Source organism: Episyrphus balteatus, chromosome 2 (assembly GCF_945859705.1).
Source record: "Episyrphus balteatus chromosome 2, idEpiBalt1.1, whole genome shotgun sequence".
Lineage (NCBI taxonomy): Eukaryota > Metazoa > Arthropoda > Insecta > Diptera > Syrphidae > Episyrphus > Episyrphus balteatus.
In genome coordinates, this window is record NC_079135.1 from 61,493,116 (window position 1) to 61,514,261 (window position 21,146).

At 32.8% G+C, this 21,146-nt stretch overlaps 1 protein-coding gene across 2 annotated transcripts in view; it reads right to left on the reverse strand.

Annotated features, from left to right (window-relative positions):
* Positions 1-16,234, reverse strand: part of LOC129912757 (uncharacterized) — a 91,359-nt gene extending 75,125 nt beyond the window's left edge. The window contains exons 1-3 of one of the 2 annotated variants that reach the window (XM_055991154.1): positions 15,785-16,234; positions 15,518-15,599; positions 15,271-15,424 (exon numbers count right to left, since the gene is read on the reverse strand). In XM_055991154.1, coding sequence (XP_055847129.1) covers positions 15,271-15,424; positions 15,518-15,532 — 169 coding nt within the window. In that variant the 5' untranslated portion in view covers positions 15,533-15,599; positions 15,785-16,234. Of the gene's footprint in view, positions 1-15,270; positions 15,425-15,517 lie in introns of both variants that reach the window. The other variant, XM_055991155.1, reaches the window with a different exon arrangement.
* Positions 16,235-21,146: the final 4,912 nt, after the last annotated feature.

Here is a 21,146-nt window from a genome sequence, read left to right on the forward strand (position 1 = left end):
TCACCTTAAATAATAACCTTTTGATTTTCTTTTCGGCTTTTTAGAATAAATCTACAATTTTCAATGTGAACTTTATAAAATTCAAATGAGCTTCTTGGTGGAATGTAAGAAACAATAAGAAAAAGTTCATTTATGTAGAATATTATTCCCAGAAAATTAAATAAAAGATATTCCTTTAATAGGTATAATTCAATTTTAATGAAAAAAAAAGTAAATGAATAACAATTATTAATTAAAAGAAAGAAAATAAATCGGTTAGTGCACAGTGCCGGTCTTTGCTTAACTCGCTGTCGGCTTTTGTTGTCTTCTCGAGTAATTTATGGACGTTTTCATGCTCCTGTTTGCCAAACTCTTTTACCAAAAATTCCTTCAAAGCATTCCAACTGCTGATCGTCTTCTCTGACTCCAAAGCAAGTTTGGCCGCACCGAATAACAATCGCCTGCAATACAAGAATTTTTGGACGTCTCCCCATGTGCAAACCAAAGACACACTCTCAAAGTCAGAGATCCATGATTCGATGCTTTTTCCATTTTCACCACTATATTTTTCTAGAGCCTCTTCAACGTCTTTAAATTGAAAGGAATTATGGGCCTCAGGTTTTTGCTCAGTCATCTTTTCGTGGTTAGAAGGTAATTCTTTGACGTTTTCTTGAGAAAAAAATACTTCACTATCTTCGCTTTGGTCTTGTCCTTTGCTTGTGTTTGAGTTTGTTTCGCCTTCAAACTCCACCTCGCTTTGCTCTTCGCTTGTTTCTTCGTCTTGTCTAGTTCTCCGTTCCAAAAGATTTCGAACACGCGCTACTAATTCCGTTTTTTTATTATAGCGGATCGATAAGCGGTTTTGTCTCAAAATTACTTGTAATTCTTTTACCGTAAGACTTTTTAAATCACGTCCGATCGGCATGAAGAAAAAAAACAATGACAAAAAAAACTTATGGCTTATCGTTTACAGGCACTGTGCAGGCTGATTATATAAAAATAATATGTGGGTGAGGGAACTTCTGACACCATGTAGAATATTATTCCCAGAAAATTAAATAAAAGATATTCCTTTAATAGGTATAATTCAATTTTAATGAAAAAAAAAGTAAATGAATAACAATTATTAATTAAAAGAAAGAAAATAAATCGGTTAGTGCACAGTGCCGGTCTTTGCTTAACTCAACCGTGTGTCTCTCTCGTGTCTACTTTTGGCTGCCTCAGTGGTAGTTTGTACCTTTGTGCCAGGGTTGCCACCCATATTTATACAATTTAATTTAATATTTACTATTAATTGATCGACATCGAGAGAATTACGTGGTTTTATTCAGATTGTTTTTTTAAATAAGTGTAGTTTTGTTTTCTCTCTCTTTTTTCCGTAGTTCCCTATAAAGTACCTAGATCAGGGATGGCGAACCAATGGCACGCGTGCCATTGGTGGCACGCCACCAATTAAGTAATCCAATTGCCATTTGAGCGACATTCAACGATTTTTCCAGTAAAATTTTTCTTGAGATTTTGTGAAACTGTAAAAATCTCTTCTTCTCAGAAGACGATACTCACGTTCTGAAGAACGGATTGAATTTACATGAAAAACCAGACGAAGTAAAGTTAACTGAACAGTTTTTTATCGGTAGGTAATTAGATTTTCACAAATTAAGGAATTATGGGAAATGCTAGGTCTACTGGTACGACAGCCTTTGATAAACTTAACATGTCTTAATCTTACTGGAAATTGAAGAAATTGAAATGTAGCTGAACGAATTTCAATCTTGTCCGATATCGACTCAAAAATTAGTCGAAACAAGGAAAGAGTTGGAATCAATCGAACTAGAGGGGGTGGAAGGTAATATGACGAACAATTCCAATTCCAAATTAATGGAAACATGAAATTGGAAAAGTTGGAGATCTTGACAGTATTTTCACCTACTTACGCATGTGAGTCATAATTTGTTCAAATGAATAACATTAAAGATTCGCTTAGAAGCAGATTGTCAGGTGATTCCAACTTTTTCTTTCAGTTCAGCCTGCATTTTGCTTAAAGTGACGAAACGTAGCCCTAATATAAACAACTTGGCATCGAGTTCACAACAAGAGAAGTCGCACTACAATATGAATTTCTTTCACTTTTTATTTTTTGTTTCTTTGTTTTATTTTGTTGAGGTAGGTACATCTAAAAATTGAAAAGTGAAAATTTTCAAATTCATTTTTTTCAAACTTTCAAAATTTCAGATAAATTTTTTTTTCAAACATTTCAAAATTTCAAATTCATTTTTTTCAAACTCAGTTTTTCCGAACGTAAAATTTGAAACAATAATGCAGAAAGCTTATTTTTTGGTTCCAAAAATAATTTTTGTAGTTTTTTTCAAAAACAAATAGCGCTATAGTGCCTGGCTACACAGTGATTTTTCAATCGATTGAAAAATCACATGCGGTGGCTACACACTGCTGTGCCCAATCACGTTCCACTTTTACATTTTCTAGGAACAAACGTCAAAAAGAGGAATAATTTTGCAACGGAACTGTATTGCCCTCAGAAAATTCAGTTCCCTTCGTGAGCATCTTCCCCCTTCACTCCTCATCCCTCTTGCGTACAAACTCCTTCGTTAGGCGATTGAAAAATCACCGTGTAGCCAGGCACATAAAGATTAAAGAAATAATAATTTTGTAAATCTCCCACTTTTTGCAAAAAGTGGCCATTTAGTTAAACCTATAATCTGAAATGTTGTTTTTTTTTTATTAAAACGAACTACAATAATAATCTGTTATTTTCAAATTTAAATTAATAGGTGTGTTTACAAATAAAACGCTGCGTAGTTTAAAATTAATTATTTTTGCTTCGAGTGGTCACAAAAAAAACTATATCAAAGCTGTATGGCACGCCGAAGGCACATCAAATAAATACTTTTTTTTTAAATTGCACGAGGCTCTAAAAAGGTTCGCCATCCCTGACCTAGATTAATCAGCATTAGAAGCTTGCCTCTTTATATATGTATGTAGTTGATCTCTTAGAAATTCATAGTAAACCCTCTTTTAAATATATCTATATTTTGATTTACAGAATTTTGATGTACAGAATTTTGAAATACAGTATTATGACCAACCAGAATTTTGCTATACAGAATTTTGACTTTCAGAGTTTTGTTCGTACAGCATTTTGCACATACAGAATTTTGACATACAGTAAATATACTGTATGTCAAAATTCTGTATGTGCAAAATGCTGTACGAACAAAATTCTGAAAGTCAAAATTCTGTATACAGTAAATATACTGTATGTCAAAATTCTGTATGTGCAAAATGCTATACGAACAAAATTCTGAAAGTCAAAATTCTGTATAGCAAAATTTTGAATACAGAACTTTGCAACATACAGAATTTCGACCCCAACCCAAATTATTTGATTAAAATGGCACGGGGCTCTAAAAAGGTTCGCCATCCCTGCCCTAGGGAATTGCGCACTGCCTCTGTGTTTGCTTTTCTAATAATTGATTTTTCTTTTAAAATTTGCAATAATATCGTCCATGTTCTGTATTTCAATTACATATTTGATTTGTCTCGCAAAATGTGTCTTCTTACTTTTTTTTTTAATCTGCTTTTTTTTCATTAAAACAGCCAATTAAATTGCATCCATGTTCAAAGCAGCAGTAACATCACTTTAGAAACAAAATAAAAATGGATGATCCTTCAGTTTTGACAATTCGAAGCAATTTCGAAATCGATCGATATGAAGAATATTATATTTCATTTCACGTGAGATTGAAAAGTGATTTCAATTCACTTTCGGTTGAATTGCGGAACATGGGCGTTTATATAGAAAATAGTGATGAGTATAGCTCAAAAACTAGACGTGATAGGAATAAATCTGTAAAAAGTTTTGAATTCCGCACAAGACAAAGTTCGAAGGAACTTCGTCTTGTGCGGAATTGAGTTAGGGATTACTCAACTCCTTTCTGTTTGTGTAAAATGTTTTGGACAAAAGTACTTTGAAAAAATACTAGTACTCCTATAGAGCTGTGTCAATCGTGATTGATTCGGTCTTTTTGACCCGTTCACCGAAAATTCTGAGTGATTGCAATCACTATAAACCAAATCAACCAATCCTTATATCAATCTCGTTCATAAAATAAAAAAGTACGAAGTAGAAAAGTGCGTTTCGTTCATCCAAATCGTTTACAATCAAAAACCACGAAGTGGAAAAGAACGTTTCGTTCATCCAAATCGTTCACAATCAAAAACCACGAAGTGGAAAAGAACGTTTCGTTCATCCAAATCGTTTACAATCAAAAACCACGAAGTGGAAAAGAACGTTTTGTTCATCCAAATCGTTCACAATCAAAAATCATCTAAAAAATCTCTCAGAACTCGGATTTCGTTCATTCCATTCATTCTCAATCATCATTTCGATTCCATGCATACAACTGATACAAGTTTATATAAGCAGGTTCAGAGTTTGAATTGAATCGGATTCGATTGGGAATTTCTATCGAATATCTGACCTTGACTTCTTTTTATTTTTGATGTATCTATTTCGACGTTTTGAACTTGGTGGAGACATAATGCATTACTGATAATCAAAGTTACCATTAAAATTTTCCAAAAATATATTTTCAAAAAAAAAGCGGAGATAATTAAATTTTTAAAAAACTCTCATAGAAAATATAAACGAAAAATTGTTTTATATGTTTGCATTGAAATGTTAATATGTAAGGTTATATGCGATTTCTTGTTTCTTCTCTCATTTTTCAGAACGAAATGAGTGAAAAAGAAATGGTTTCGAATAAATGAACGAAAGAACGATTGATAGAAAAGACCGAATCTTTGGTGAAATCAATCTTTGAACGATTCGATCTTTTGAAATGAACGATTTGCCCAGCTCTAGTACTCCAGTCAAAGCGTCGGAAAAAAGGGCCTAACCTTGCGCACAGAGGCACTGTCAGTTTTTATTTCATGGATCGATAGGGGTATATTTAAAAGGCTTAAACCCAATTTCTCGCCACCTGATCATTCTTTTTAGCGGAGTTATTCACAAAATGCATTTTTTGGGATATTTTACTTCCAAGCTAATACCTTTGCTCCAGTATGTCGTAGACCAAAAAATGAACATACATTCTCTTCCTGAGTTACTACAAAATGGCAGCCAGTTAAAGCCAAATTCTAGTTGTTAAAAAACACATTTTCGTTTTTATTTCGAAAAAAGTTTATATTATGGTTAACATTTTTCTAACCTATTTTGTAGTCCTCTTAATTTCTTGCATTTTACAGAAAAAATCAACTCTTTTTCACCAAAGATGACAGAGCGAAAACACCCAAAAATACCGTTTTTTGGGAATAACTCGGCTTCAGAATGTCCTACGACAAAAAATAAAGCTATTAATTGTTCGTTACAACATTTTCTATCGATTTAGTGCGCATTCTTTTTGTCGAAACAAATAAAAAATAAGTAATATTAAATCAAAAACGTTTTTTTTTTTTTTTTCACTTCAGATTCTTTGATGTAGTAAGCTTAGAACAAGCTTTTAACTACAATCAGAGGCTCATCATAAGTGCATGTTAGTGGTTAGTAGACAAAAAATACAACCTCCCACATGCACAATATAAAAACAAAATAATTACAAACAAATTTACAAGTTATAAAATTATAAGTACAAAAAATCCAACATTTATTTAAAACATTGATTAACAGTCACGATTGTGGAGCACTGGTTCGAAACAATGTTTTTAAACCCATTTTCGTCAAATTAAAGTCTAAGGATGAATGGTTCAAGTTAAAAAGTTTACTCATGCGACTAAGAGGCTCATTAATACCATAGTTTGTTCTATGAAAGTCGATATGCAAAGGTTCAAATCTTCGTAGGAGGTGAGATCCACCCGGATAATTTATACCAATACAAGCTAATAGATCAGGGGCGTCAATTTGGGAATTAATAAGCTGATGAAGAAAGATTAAATCATTATTTACACGTCTCTGTGCTAAAGTTTGTATCTGAAGAAGTTGAATGCGATGTTCATAAGGTGGCAAGTTGAAAGGGTCGGTCCAAGGAAGACCTTTTAGAGCGAAGCGTACAAAATTGTGTTGAATAGATTCGATTCGGTTTTTATGAACTTCATAAAAAGGACTCCATACTTGAGAAGCGTACTCAAGATGGGGTCGAACGTAGCAGTTGTACAAAGATAGAGTAACAAATGGATCATCAAATTCCTTTGCCCAACGTTTAATAAAACCAAGCATTGAGCTCGCTTTATTTACTATAAAATTGATGTGTTCAGTAAATCCTAAATTTGAACTAAATTGGACACCCAAGTCTTTGAAGCTAAATACTCTACATAGCTTATGTTGCAAGATGTAGTAATCAAAAATATTAATGACTCGTTTTCTCGAGAATGTAATTGTTTGGCATTTAGCTGGGTTAAGTGAAAGGCCATTTTTACCACACCAAACATTAAAACTGTTAATATCGCTTTGTAGAAGGATACGGTCATTGTCAGACTTAATTTCTTTAAAAATCTTCATATCATCAGCAAATATGAGAATATCACTTGAAGTTATGCACGAGATTACGTCGTTTATAGCTAAAATGAATAAAAATGGGCCTAGGTGACTTCCCTGAGGGACGCCAGAGTTGGCTATAAAAAGATCTGAAAGACAGTTTCTAAATTTGACCTGATAGGATCTTTGGTTAAGATAAGATTCTACCCAGGCAATAAAAATACGTGGAAAACCAAAAGCTTTTAATTTGAAGATTATTATTTTATGACTAAGTTGATCAAATGCCTTTGAAAAGTCAGTGTAAACGCAGTCAACTTCATTCCCTTTTTCTAATGCATTTGAACATTTATTTAAGAAGCTAAGAAGATTAGTTGTAGTAGATCTTTTTCTTACAAAGCCATGCTGCTTTTCACTTATCAGATTTTTACTATAAAATGCTAGACTATCACAAACAACTTGCTCAAAAACCTTTGGAATGCAGGATAGTTTCGAGATAGGCCTATAATTCTTTATATCTGTCTTATCACCCTTCTTGAAAACAGGAGTGAGGAATGACTTTTTCCAGATGGAGGGAAATTTTCCTGACTTGATGGAAAGTTTGAATAAAAATGTTAGAGGCTGAACTAGGGAGTTTCTACAGTTTTTTAATACTATTGGTGGCACACCATCTGGGCCAGCAGAACAATCATCATTTAAGGATGAAAGAAGGTCTAACACAGTACTTTGCAGTACAGGGATGTTCGTACAACTCGTTTCGGAATATGAATGTAAATTTTTGAAATAGATTTCGTCAACATCAACAGTCTCATTAACAAATGAATTACGAAAGTTATTGGCGAAAGCATTGCAAATGTCAAATGTTTGATGTAATGTAATATCGTCATGAATGAAGTTTGCCGGATATCCATCTGAGTTTTTCTTTGAGTTAACAAGGTTCCAAAATGACTTTGGATCTTTTCTTAGGGAATTTCCTTTCTCAATCATGTAGTCGGTGTACAAATTTTTTGAATGAGTTTTGAATTCTTCAAATAGTTCAACGTAAGAAGCGTGATCAACTGGGGAAAGGGTTCTTAAAAAAAGTTTCCATGCTTTATTTCGTTTATTTCTTAGTATTTTTAGGTCTTTTGTGTACCAAGGGTGACTAAAATTATTATTATTATTATTTGATTTTTTCATGGAAATGGAATTTACAAGGCAGCTGTTAAGGATGTTATAAAAATTTGTAACTGCTTCATCAATATTAGATAATGTAAGTATATTTTCTATCCCTGAACTAGATATGTTTTTAGAAAGCAACTCAAAATTTGCTTTTTTAAAATCAAGAGTATAAGAGCAATCAAAATCGTTACTGTTTTCAGTAATATGATTGCTCCATTCAAAGAAGATATCCAAAGGTGGATGGTAACCGTCTATATTAGTGATACCAGTTCTAGACTCTAGAACAAGAGTACTAATAGCGTCAGAGGAAAATACTAAATCGAGAATTCGATTTTTATAGTTTTTAATACAGCTTATCTGCTGTAAGTCAGTATACAAAATTTTGTCTAATAAAGCAAGCTCATTTTGTGAAGATGTTAGTGAAGCTTCTTGATATGTTTCATCATCGGAAGGGACCCAATCAATGTGAGGTAAATTGAAGTCTCCTAAAAGTAATATGTTGCTATTGGAGCAAGACAAGTCAAGTACGTAATCTAAAGCCATCGAAAGCTCTGTATAAGAGCATGATGTACTTTTTGGAGGAATATATACATTTAGAATATAAATTGATTTAGTCATTGAAGAAATTTTAACGCAGATTAAGTCAATTGAGAGCTTAAACGGGAATGATAGCAAACTCTTGCCTTATTATTGTGTAAACGGTGCAAGTATTGGCTAACAAAATAAAATACTGTGTAGTCCTTTAAATTATCTACAATTTAAAAAAATTAGCTCTCTACGACCCACGGGAGCCGAGTTATTATAATTTTAAGAAAGCATCATTCCGTAAGAAAATTTAAAAAAATTTCCCTTGTTTATAAGTCGAATAATAGTTCTCAGTGATAGGGGTTGTTTTCATTGTTTCTTGTTATAAGAGAATTTGTCTCATGTTTTTCGTTGGTCATTTGGAACTTTTTTAAGAAATTAATTTCCCGGCTCGTGACAACTTAAATGTGAACCATTTTATCACTGATGGTAATTCATTTACATAAAGTGAAAACAAAAATTGGCCCAAAATCGAACTTTGTGGAACACCGCGAAAGGTTGGTAAGAGGTCGGACAAACTATTGTTCAAATAAACTGCCTGCATTCGACCTGTTAAGTAGGAATTTAACAGCTTTATAGCACAGGGCGAGAAATTAAACTGTCGAAGAAGTTTGTCGCATAATACTGAGTGGTCGACCATATCGAATGCCTTAGAAAAATCTAAAAGTAGTACTAAGAAGTTTATTCTATCCTTATCAAGATCTTGTCGTACATCTTCCGTAACTTTAAGTAATGCTGTGATGCAACTGTGACCCTGACTTTTTCTAAAACCAGATTGCTTAGGTGTCAGTTAGTTTGTAGAACCGAAATATGTTAACATTTGATTTTGTAAAATTCTTTCAAAAACTTTGGACAAAAAAGGTAAAACTGCTATTGGCCTGAATTTATCACTTTGAGAGTTTTTAGGAATTGGTGAAATCTTAGTTTTTTTCCATTGATTCGGATATTTCCCTGTTGTTAAAATGGTATTGAAAATGTATGTAACGAAAGGTAAGACGAAAGGTAATATCAACTTGAGAAACCTTGGATGCATCTCATCAGCCCAATAGCATTAGATTTTATTGACAAAATACTAGCGACTACTTCTGTGCTATCGACAGATCTAAAAGTATGGTAAGAACTGTTAAATTCATTATTTAAAGGGGGCTCTGTAATACAAGTCGTGGATAAAGGAGGTGCTGGAAGTGATACAAATTTTCTGTTGAGTTCATTGCAGTCTTTACCATCGACAGAAGAAGTTTTAGTTTTGGCAACACCTATTTGTCGAGGATTTTTCCATAATTGTCGTCCAGTCAACGATGGATTCAAACGAGAGGAGTATATTTGACGCTTTTTGAGGAGAATGCCCAAAAAAACCTCCAACCGCTAAAAATGAGACATACATATTATATTGTTTGAAAGCGCATCAATCGTAAATAACAAATATGAATTTTTTCCCATAAAACTATCCCCGAAAGCTGCTACTACGATTCTTATTCTTCTTCCTTAGCTTTTACCAAAATGTCTAGTTTATGAATGTTTTTTGTGGACCCATCTTGTCACAATATGCTTTTAAAGTATGCTTTTTCAAGTGCATTTGACGGTCAGAAGGCAACCATTCAACCGTTTTGAACTTAAGAGAGAGACAGATAGACACAAAGAAAGAACATATAACATAGAACTACGTGGCATAGAGGAGGAGACATAGTTGAAAATTGTCTCATATTATCGCACAGGTGGCTTCAGTTAAGCTGGCGATTTAGAAAAAACTTCTGAACCGACCGTTGGGTTCGAACCCACGATGTCTGGCTCTGAAGTCATCTACCAATTCCTCTGTGCCATGGCCACCTGCAGGTATCATCCTTATTTAAGAAAGTTAGTGCACTTTATTTTGGAATTAGCTCATTAGTGTCACTAGGCTCTTCCAGGAATTTGGATCCTATACATCCAAATCAACAATAGCAACAGATTCACATAATGGCTGTGTCCATCATGTACCTACGGCATTTAAAAAATAATCTTAGGTTATGGCACATCATCTTGGGGTATTTTTCGATGCTGAATCTCATGGAACTAAAACCAAGACAATCTGAGTTCCCTTAAATAGTTTTGCATTAAAAAACAATTTAGAATTTGAAATTGAAACTCTTGATAGCAATAACCATGGATGGTTTTATGAGAAAAAAATAATATTGGATATTCAAGATTTTTTTTTATAAACAGTTTTATTTTTCTATTTACTCGTATGCTGAATCATTAAAATCAGTTAGAAATTGTGGAAGTTATGGTTTTTTTACTCGAGAAAGAAATTTTAATTCATTGTGACAATGAAAGAAATGAAAAATGAATTTCTCTGTTCATAATAAAAATTACCTTTTCCACTACGGAATTCATCTGACATATCACCTGACACATAGAATAAGCGTATCGTACCTTAAACTAAGCGGATTTCTGCATGTTTTTTTGCTAAGATGACTTTCACCTTAAATAAAGGTGACAAGTCACATTAATTTCTTGAATGCGCAAATAAAAAAAAACTGGCAGCAACCGGGTATCAAACCTACAACTGTAGGGTTACTAGCCAGTTTGTGAGAAAATTGCATTTATCGCTTAAACGATGGAAAATTGTCTTTTACTCCCATATATTTTTTTTCTTAAATTACCTGGAGAATTTTTTGGTATCATTTATTTTATGAAATTTAAGCATAAAAATGGTTTTGTTCAAAAAAAATTTAATTTCAATGTAAAAAAAAACGGCAACACAAAAACAAAAAATTAAGAGGTTTCTTAGAAAAAAGTAGTCTTGATTTTTTGTTAATTTCTCGAAAACGACAAGATATTTTTCGATCCAGTTTCCTCTTTTTGTTTAAAAACAAATAAGAGCATTGAATTTAAAAAACTAAATAGTACTTAACTACATAAAATTTTGAAAAAAATTAGTCAATTTTTGTTTAATTGGCCCTCCCCGCTAAACGAAGAACCCCATTTCCTTTTCATTCATTCATTCATTCTCTTCTAGTCCGGTCAAATTAGACAAAAATAAGGGGGTGAGTTTACATAAATTCTCAGCAAGCTGAAAATTGGTAGGATTGTTGGAGACACCATCATAAATGAAATCTAAAAAGTCCTCATCGAATCGAGAACTGGAAAAATATTTACTTGGGGTCAAAGGTCACAAAAACGGCAAAACGGTAAACTTATCAAAAAAATTTCGATGCAAGAATTGTAGACCAGATTATTATCTATAAAAAGTGTCATGGCACTTTTTTTCCTAAGACCCACCGTTTTTTAGGTATAACGATTCAAAAAGTTGAAGTTGAGTTGTAATCGTCATAATCAGGACTTTTCTGAAAAAAAACTTGCAACTGAAAAGTTCCTGAAATTTTATTATTTTTTAGATTAATTTAGTTATTTATATGGGGAAAGCAAAAAAAAAATGGAAATTTTCACCGTTTTTCCGATTGAGGACCTTCTCCCGAAACGATTTTCATGTTTTTTTGATTAGAATACGTCTGAATCCTATACAGGGTGCCCGGTAGAGAATGTACAACCCTAAATAGCTACACTTATGACTGTTATAAAAACAGATAGAAAAAATTTCTATCGCAATCAGTTCATAAAATATTGGCTTTTTTTCGTTCAGTGTATGTATTTTAAATTGTATCATCTTATGTTTTCGTTCACTACAACCACAAATGAATGAATTTAATTTAGGTATTTCTTTTTGTTTCGATAGCTCATTATGTTACCTTAAGTACCAAGTGTTCCAATATTTATGTAGATCCAAATTTATACGTAATATATCTAATATTTATTTCCGTTAAGAAAAATTAAAGGTTTTTCATTCAGAAGAAATTTTTATAATAAATATTTTGAGAACAAAAACTTAATATTAAAAAAAAATTAAAAAACAACAAGTACAAATTTAAGTCAAACTAAAATTAAAATCGTGGTCCTTTATGCTGGCGTCAACACTTTTTTTTATAATTTGTGTACAATAATTGGATGAGTACATAAACAGTTTAAAAATTTAATTGCAATTGCACCTTTTCCTTAAAAAAATTGAAATCTGTTGGTTATGTAAAAATGTGTGCTGGGATTCCAAGAAACTTTTAAATCTTGAAGAAAATTTGCTTACACCCAACCTCGCACCCACCTCAAATCCTATAGTGTGCCCAAGCAGGAGGGTTGCAGGAGGACAGCATGCCCCCCATGGCGCGTAGCATTTCAATTTTTTGGTTTTCGATCGTATAAAGTTGGTCAGTTAAAATTGAAAAAAAAAATAAGAAAAGGCTATAACACCCGCAGGTGTAATTGCCATATTAAAAAGGAAATAAAGCCTGCAGGGGATATTTCCTTTTCATTTGGGTAATAACACCTGCAGGGGTTATTGCCGTGGGTGGTATTGCACTGCACCTTATTTTATACCACAGGTTTTTAAAATTTTTCATAAAATACTTTTTTTAACATTTTGCATCGAAAAACAGATTTCGAATTTTTTTTAAGGAAAAGGTGCAATAGCAATGAAATTTTTAAACTGTTTATGTACTCATCCAGTTATTGTAGAAAATTATAAAAAAAAAGAAATAAATAAAATTCATTCATTTGTTGTTGTAGTGAACGAAAACATAAGATGATAAAATTTAAAATACACTGAACGAAAAAAAGCCAATATTTTATGAACTGCTTGCGATAGAAATTTTTCTATCTGTTTTTACAACAGTCATAAGTGTAGCTATCAGCCGTTTTAGGGTTGTCCATTCTCTACCGGGCATCCTGTATAGGATTCAGATGTATTCTAAACAAAAAACATGAAAATCGTTTCGGGAGAAGGACCTCAATCGGAAAAACGGTGAAATATTTCCATTTTTTTTTTTTGCTTTCCCCATATTCTTAACCATTGAAGAACGGAATTCAAGCTAAAAAATAATGAAATTTCATGAACTTTTCAGTTGCAAGTTTTTTTTTTCAGAAAAGTCCTAATTATGGCGATTACAACTCAACTTTTTGAATCGTTATACCTAAAAAATGGTGGGTCTTAGGAAAAAAAAGTGCCATGACACTTTTTATAGATCATAATCTGGTCTAAAATTTTTGTATTGAATTTTTTTTTATAAGACTTACCGTTTTGCCAAAAATCGTGAAAACCCCGTTTTTGTGACCTTTGACCCCAAGTAAATATTTTTCCAGGTCTCGGATCAATGAGGACTTTTTAGATGTCATTTATGATGGCGTTTCCGACAATGCTTCCAATTTTCAGCTTGCTGGTAATTTATGTAACATCTGATGTCTAAATTGACCGGACTATTCCTGGTATAATTTTTTTTTCAATTTAAACTAAAGTTTTTGTATTACAAGTTTAACTGTATCCAAAATGTTGTTATCTATTTTTCCAGAATTTTCCCTATAGGCGTTTTTCTTTTTCAGCTCAGAAAAAAGTTCTAAACAGAGTCCGATCACATCGAGCATGTTCTGAACATCCTCTGAACAAAGCGCTCTGAGCGCTCAGTAGGTATTATTTTTAAAACACAGCTGAACATTTGTCTATTTGCTTGTCATTTTCTTCTACAAAAACAAGAAATAATATTTAAAACTTAAATTGAAATAAAAAAACTAGACCGACAACTGTATTCTTACGCCATTATATTAATTGTTTAAGATTTGTGCCCATTATTAGTGGACTAAGTCACTTTTTGCATTGTTTAAAGAAAAACTTATATAATAATTTTCCTATAACGATTAAATTGTATTTCTTTTATGAACTCACCGAAGGAACAATAAAAAAGTACCTATATTTACTTCAATTTCGCTATCAAATAAAGTTTACCCCTTAAATAATAATTATTTTTAGGCTAGATTTGGTCGTATTTTTAGGAGTGACTTAGTCCACTTTCATAATTAAGGGCACATTTGTTTTTCACTTCCACTTGTCAAATGCTTCTCATGCAACTCGGTCTGCTCAGTTTTATTCTGAGCCCATCGAGAGCGCTCTGCACAAGCTCAGAACAAAAAAAGATACACAAATTTGAAGCTCCGAATCAGGGCTGCCAGAAATCATGATTTAGCGTGATTTTCATGTTTTTTTTTACTAAAATCATGTTTTAAGGTTTTCTTGCCCAAAATCATGTTAATCTTTATAATCTTTTTGTAAACCAACAATCTTTTTCACTAGGTGAACTGTTATTTTTAATGGGGGTTATCATGAATAAAAATTTCCCTCGAAATGTTTCCCATGTTTTAAATATGGGAGCGAAAATGATCATAAAAAGTTTCCCTCGGAATTTATTGGTATCTATCGGCAATCAATTTTCCAGGGGAATTAAGACATCATTTCTTACGATTTTTTGCTCCCTGGAAATAAATTCCGAGGGAGATTCAGGATCGCACAAAAAGTTCCGAGGGAAAAAAATATTCCGAGGGAAACAAAATTCCCCTCGAGATTCACGATAAGGCCCAATAACTCATTCAATACCTACATGAAGTATGTATATATGAAATTAACCTTAAATGAGTACAAATTATAAACTGATTTATGTTTTCAAGTTTTATTCCCGCCATTTTTGTAATTAAAGTTATAATTACTATGGCCACCTTTTGAAAAAAAAGTGGGTAAATTACAAAGGCAATTAATTATTTTTTCCTTCAAAGGGCAATTTTTCCCGAAAAAAAACTATAAACGTTTTGAAGCCAAGATCTAAGAATTCTCCATCATAAAATGAGTTTGATAATTTTCACTTTAAGAATTTTTGCAAAAAGTACCCTGGTGTAGTTATACCTCTGATACTTTAAACTATTTTCTAAAATGAACTCGAAATAAATTGTTTTATTCCTCCCTAGTCACGATCATTTTCTTTCAAAATTTGCTTTTTTTTATAAATCATGTTTTTTTGAACTGAAATCATGTTTTTTATCATGTTTTTTTAAATTTCGAAATGGCAGCACTGCTCCGAATGTTTAGAGGTAAAAAAGAAATACAAATTTTTGTTTGACAGTTCAGGCTCTGTTCTGAATTAAAAAAGAAAACTCCTTATATAGGTAGCAACCCAAATTTAAAAAAAGTATTCGCTATTTCAACTTACCCTCTAATTCAGCTGATTGTCTTTTTCCATTTGTGCTTTTCTTTACAATTTTGTTTAATTCAAATGGTTTAACTGTACGCTTAGCTTCCTTTTCTTTGTTTTTACTTCCATTGCAATTGACTCCGCTCATCGCCACCATTAAAAGTAAAAGTACCTGAATATGAACATATAATAAAGCATGTACTTCGTAACTATGTATCTATTATTTTATAACATTGAATCTTGCATGAATGTTTCTTTCTATTACCTGTATCCTATTCATTTTATGGTGCTGATTTTGCGTCCGACACGCTCCACTCCTTCCTACTTTAATGGGCCTGTTACACACACTGAAATATATTTATATTAAATTAGAAGAAGTTTTTTAGGATTATAAAAATATTTAAAAATAACAGAAATAGCAACATATATTTTCCCAGGTTATGTTCGTAAAATTACGTATTTTACTATAGAAAAACATTTTACAGCACATGAAATGTATGACTTTATTATAGTGCACACACACTGCACATACCGTTCAAAAACCCCGTTGGTAAACCACTAAACGTTTAATCCACGGTATTTTGCTTTAGCGTTAGTCTACAGATGGTTGAATTAAAAGTGAAATTGTATCACATATTACTTTTAGTTTTATATCTTCATTGCTTAGTTTTGTATTATCAATGACAGGAAGGAGGTGGAAGACCGGTATGAGGATGTGAACTTGTTAGTACCTTGAGCAGCAGCTCGACTTGAAAATCTGGTCGATAGTTTACAACAACTGTCGTAGATATTCGACTCTGGAGGATTTAATGCGATTCGAATGGATTGAAAATACTCACATAGGTTATTGAGTGATGGATTATATTGAATAGAAGGATGATTGGAACCAATCCCTTCGATGCAATAAGAGTATTATTTTTATTTGCAATTACTTTTTGATAATCAGGTTGAAGTAACCTCACGAGTGCACATTGGATGAATAGATAAAATTCATATGCCATGCCAAATTGCAAAAAAGCATTTCTGAATTTGTAATCCATAGGGTAGAAGGTAGATGTATGTAAATGCATGCAGTACACACCAAAATACTCATATTATTTTGGTGACTTTTATATAAAACAGTTGATGGTTTATTGGAAAATTTTATCTAGTCTAGTCAAAATAATCTTTTCCCTAGATACAATTTTCCTCGTCTGGAAATAATGTATTTTACCAAAATGCCAAAGAAACATAACAAAATGCTTAAATACTCATGGAAGTTTTAAAACGGATTTCAGGTCAATTAAAACAAATATGTTTTTGTTACGACGCGACCGACCGACGCGACGCACTATTTGGGTAAACATGATTTTTATAAGAAAAGTGAACTTTCTAAGTGTTGTAGGGGGCAGCATGCCCATACCTTCCTCCAGAGCCGGAAAAAGTTATATAAATAACGAAGTCTTTCCAATCGATGTTTTATTTTTTTTTACATTCACAAAGGCGCCCCAATTTGTTTCTATTTTACATTTTCAACGGCGCTCGTATTGTTTGTCCTAAACTTTTTGAAGAATGAAGGCGCCCCCCAATTTTGGGTTAATTTATTTGGCTTCCGGAAGGACAATGGTGTCCAAAGTCTTCGTTCATCTTTGAAGAACAAGGCGCCCCAATTTCTTTTGAAAGACTAAAGCAATCCTAATTTTCCTCCTACCAATTTAATTTTTGCAAAGGTGCCCCTATAATAATGAATAAGGAAAGAGAAGGGAGACGGACAGAATCCCGAAATTAAAAATCCAGAAAGCCCAAAATCCAGAAAACCCTCTCCCCCCTCCAGGGCACTCTAAGTCATTTCAATTAACTGTGAAAAAAAACAGAGTTTCTCGGGTTTTCATTTTACATCGAACACCTCAGAGCTTTAGTTTCATCAGCGAACATCGAACACAGAGGAAATAACTCTGGTTGAAAAAGGAGCTACAAAAAACGCTTGACAACGAATTCGGAGCGACCCAGAGTGCCCTAGAGCTCACAACGAACAAACCTTATACTTATAAAGGTATGTTGTTTTCGATTGGCAGTCCGGAAGCGCCTGGAATCATTAAGAAGCGTGCTGCAAGTTTTTTATTCTCCTAGTGAAAAAACAAAAACAAAATATTTGATTTTTCACCAATACAGATATTAAATTTTAGAATTGGGTGGAAGCGATTCAAAGTTTTTTATTGGATTTCAGAATGAGTGAATCATTGAGTGATTCCAATCGAAAACGACATTAATGTACCTTGTTGAAAAAGTTTTTGAAAAAATATTGTTCAAATAAAACCAACTGTACAAATAAGTCAGAGATAAAAGTAGTCTTGTCAATTGAGCCTAAATGACATGAATAATTAATTTTTTTTTAAGTTAACCTTTTTAAGTTAATACACTGCACATTTTTAATAAATGCATTAACAAGTAGGTATATGAGAGGTAAGACATAATCTGCTATTGCTTTTTTTCGTGATTTTAAAAAATTGTTTTTAGATGAATTTTTTTTTAGAGGCGCCACTTGCAATCTTGCCCAGGGGTGCCGGTAGTGCTTAAACCGGCACTGCCTTCCTCAAAGTGTATGGCGCGTAGCATTTCAATTTTTTGGTTTTCGATCGGATAAAGTGGGTCAGTTAAAATTGGGAAGAAAAAATAAGAAAAGGCTATAACACCCGCAGGTGTAATTGCCATATTAAAAAGGAAAAAAAGCCTGCAGGGGATATTTCCTTTTCATTTGGGTAATAACACCTGCAGGGGTTATTGCACTGCACCCCAATCCCACACACAGCACATATTTCCGTACACCGGCACAAGTGTGCACACAAGTGTGGTGTCTATGGGCCACTTTAAATGTGGATGGAGGAGACATTCAATCACCTTTGTTCTCCTTTGTATTTGTATAGTTTTACTTACTTATAAAAAATTTAACTGTTTCTTGTTCGCTCTGAATTTACCAAACCCAACAATTGTTTTTGTCAATCGAGTTAGTGCCGATGATGAGCGCCACCGAAGCGTTCGAAATACATTCACGTGTAAGTCGTTTATAATGTTTTTTTTTATCGTTACTTTGACTTGATTGTTTGTGTGAAACAATTAGGTGTTTTTTTTTTACTTTTGCTAGCAAAATTATCATATAGTTCGAAGTAAAAAGTATACAAAAGGAGAAAAAGACGATAAAAAGAAAAAAGAATATATTGTTTTTGCAACAGCATTTAATTGTTTGAGTGAAGTCTATAAGATCGTGTTTAATTAAAAGATGTACTATGTAATTTTTTTTCAACATTGAGTTAATGTTGTGCATATAGGTACATACCTAAATGAAATGTTTGGAAAGTAGATATTCTTTCTAAATTCTCAGCGCGCGTCGCGTCGTCTTCGCACCTCCTACTAGGGATGGCGGTTGTTAGTACAAAAACCGGTTTTCGGGTTTTTTCCTTTTGGTTAAACCGGCTGGTTTAAAACCGGGCCATAAAACCGGTTTTTGGAAAAACCGGTTTTCGGCTTTTTGCTTGATTTGACAGTAAAAAAAAATTAATCAAATTTGTCAACCAAAAAAAAGCTCTTCCCACATGCGGAGCCGTAGTGTGAAGCAGTAGAGTGGGAGAGTTGTGACCGATAATGGAGAAGAAGAAAATAAAGCTCTTCGAAGAAAATCCCTACGCAAAGCTGTTTTTAGTTTGATTTTGTTCTTAACTCTTTCTTGGTAGGAGTTTTAAGGATTTTTTAGGGCGAAATTCATAGTCGTTACTCAAGTTAAGATTTTTCTCAACTTGAGCATTGACTTGAGAAAATATTTTTCTCAATCAAACTCACAATGAAATTTGACTGATTTGATTAAAATGTCATCTAAAATAAATATTTTTTTAATTATTCGCTATCATTTTTTTCCTTTAATGTTATATCGTTAAATCGCGTCAAACACAAAATCAAATCGATACCGAATTATTAAAAAAATACATTTTTAGATGAGAGTTTATGTAAATTAGTCAAATTTCTTTGTGAGTTTGATTGAGAAAAATATTTTCTCAAGTCAATGCTCAAGTTGAAAAAAATCTTAACTTGAGTAACGACTATGAATTCCGCTCTTAAAGCTGACTATGAATGAAAATTTATAATTATATGGTTAGTTGAGAAATGAAAGTTTTGAAAGTTTTCAGTTATTTGTCTCGTCGGTCGGGTCGTTTTTTTGTTCGACGTTTTTTTTTCTTCCGGTTTTTTTCGGTTTTTCGTTTTTTTTTTTTTGTAAAACCGGTTTTTCCCATCCCTACCTCCTACTATACACAGTAGGTACCTATTAGATTTAGCCTGAATTGATCAACTTTTTTCATTGATAACATCTGAAAACTTACCTGAGAATTTTTCTTTCTACGTCTGGGGTTTTGGCCGCCCATGGATTCTTGGTGTAAGGGCCTTAAATCAATAAAATCGCAATTTTTAAATGAAAATTGAACACCAACTAATAATAATGATAAATCGATGACAATAAAAGGCAAATACGAATGAAATGATTTCAAATGGTGGCACGAGTACGATAACTAAGGCGACAAAAAATGATTACGGAGTAGAGGAGTTCAATACAATCATTTTTTACTATGAGAGGGGGGTATCTCCCCCCTGTTTAGTCGGGAGGGGCAAATTTCTAAAATATGACGAAAAATAAAAAACAAATTATTAAAAAACAACGACAACACTTACAGTTATGAATGATACCTTTTACGAAAGCCGGAATTGTACACTTAATTCTTGTTAAAATTATTTCAATCAATTGTTTTTGAAATAATCGATTTCAAAGTCAAAATTTGTGAAAAAAAAGTTTGAAAAACACATTGAATACTATTTTTATCAAGACTGTGACTTTAAATATGAAATTAATCGATAAAAAACTGCATGAATTTCTTATCAAATACTGAAAACTATATGCTTTCTAGTTCCGAGAAAATTGAAAGTAAGAAAACTACCTTCTTATCAGATTTTCATTTTCTTGATTATTTTCGCCAATATTAACAGCTTTTTAACTTAAAAGCAACATGCCTGCCCCGCTTCGCTGGTTCTCAGGATTTAAACTGCTTTTCTGGGTCCTCTGTCCCACTCAAACAACTTCGTTGCTTCACCTGGGACATTTAAAATTGGTCCGAAGAATCTTGCGATTTTTTTAAAAAGAATACTTAAAAATAAATAAAAATGGTAAAGGTATGAAGTTCAAGGCCAATCAAAGTGAGATGGCAGATGGGTACGGGGGGGCATGCTGCCCCGCTGCAATCCCCGTGGTTTGGTGGTTTGGGGTGGGGTCAAGCTTGGGTATGTACCTACAAAGTATGTTGGGTGTGTTAAAAGAAGATACTTTTAAATTTTGAAAGAAAACGAATTCTTAAAAATAAATAAAAATGGTATAGGTATGAAATTCAAGGCGTATCAAAATATTGAAATTTCGAATATAGTTTCGAATATAGTTCTAAAAATAACCAAACAAAAACGGTATGAGATTCGTTGGAGTTTAGCGTTAACCCTTAAATCCTAGAACGCTGCTGATGTGAAACGAAATTTTTCGTCGGTTTCCACGAAATGCTAGCGAAATCTGGACGGAAAAATACTCAAAAATTGCAAAACATAAAAAACAATATGTAGTTAGAAGCGCGGTTAACTTATTGTAGTTCATTATTTGAAATTTAAAAATATTGTCACCGTATTTATACCTTCTGCCCATAATCTCGTAAGGGTCCTAGCTAAAAAATTTCGATTTTATTTTTTTTTTGCATATTTGGAGTAAGGGCATTCCCCGCGTTCAACGCAGGCCACGTAAACTTAAGATCTGAATTTTCAGAGGCTCTGATTGGTCAGATGTCATAAAAAGTGGCATTTCGCGTTTTTTGACATTTTGTTACGATTTACAGGTG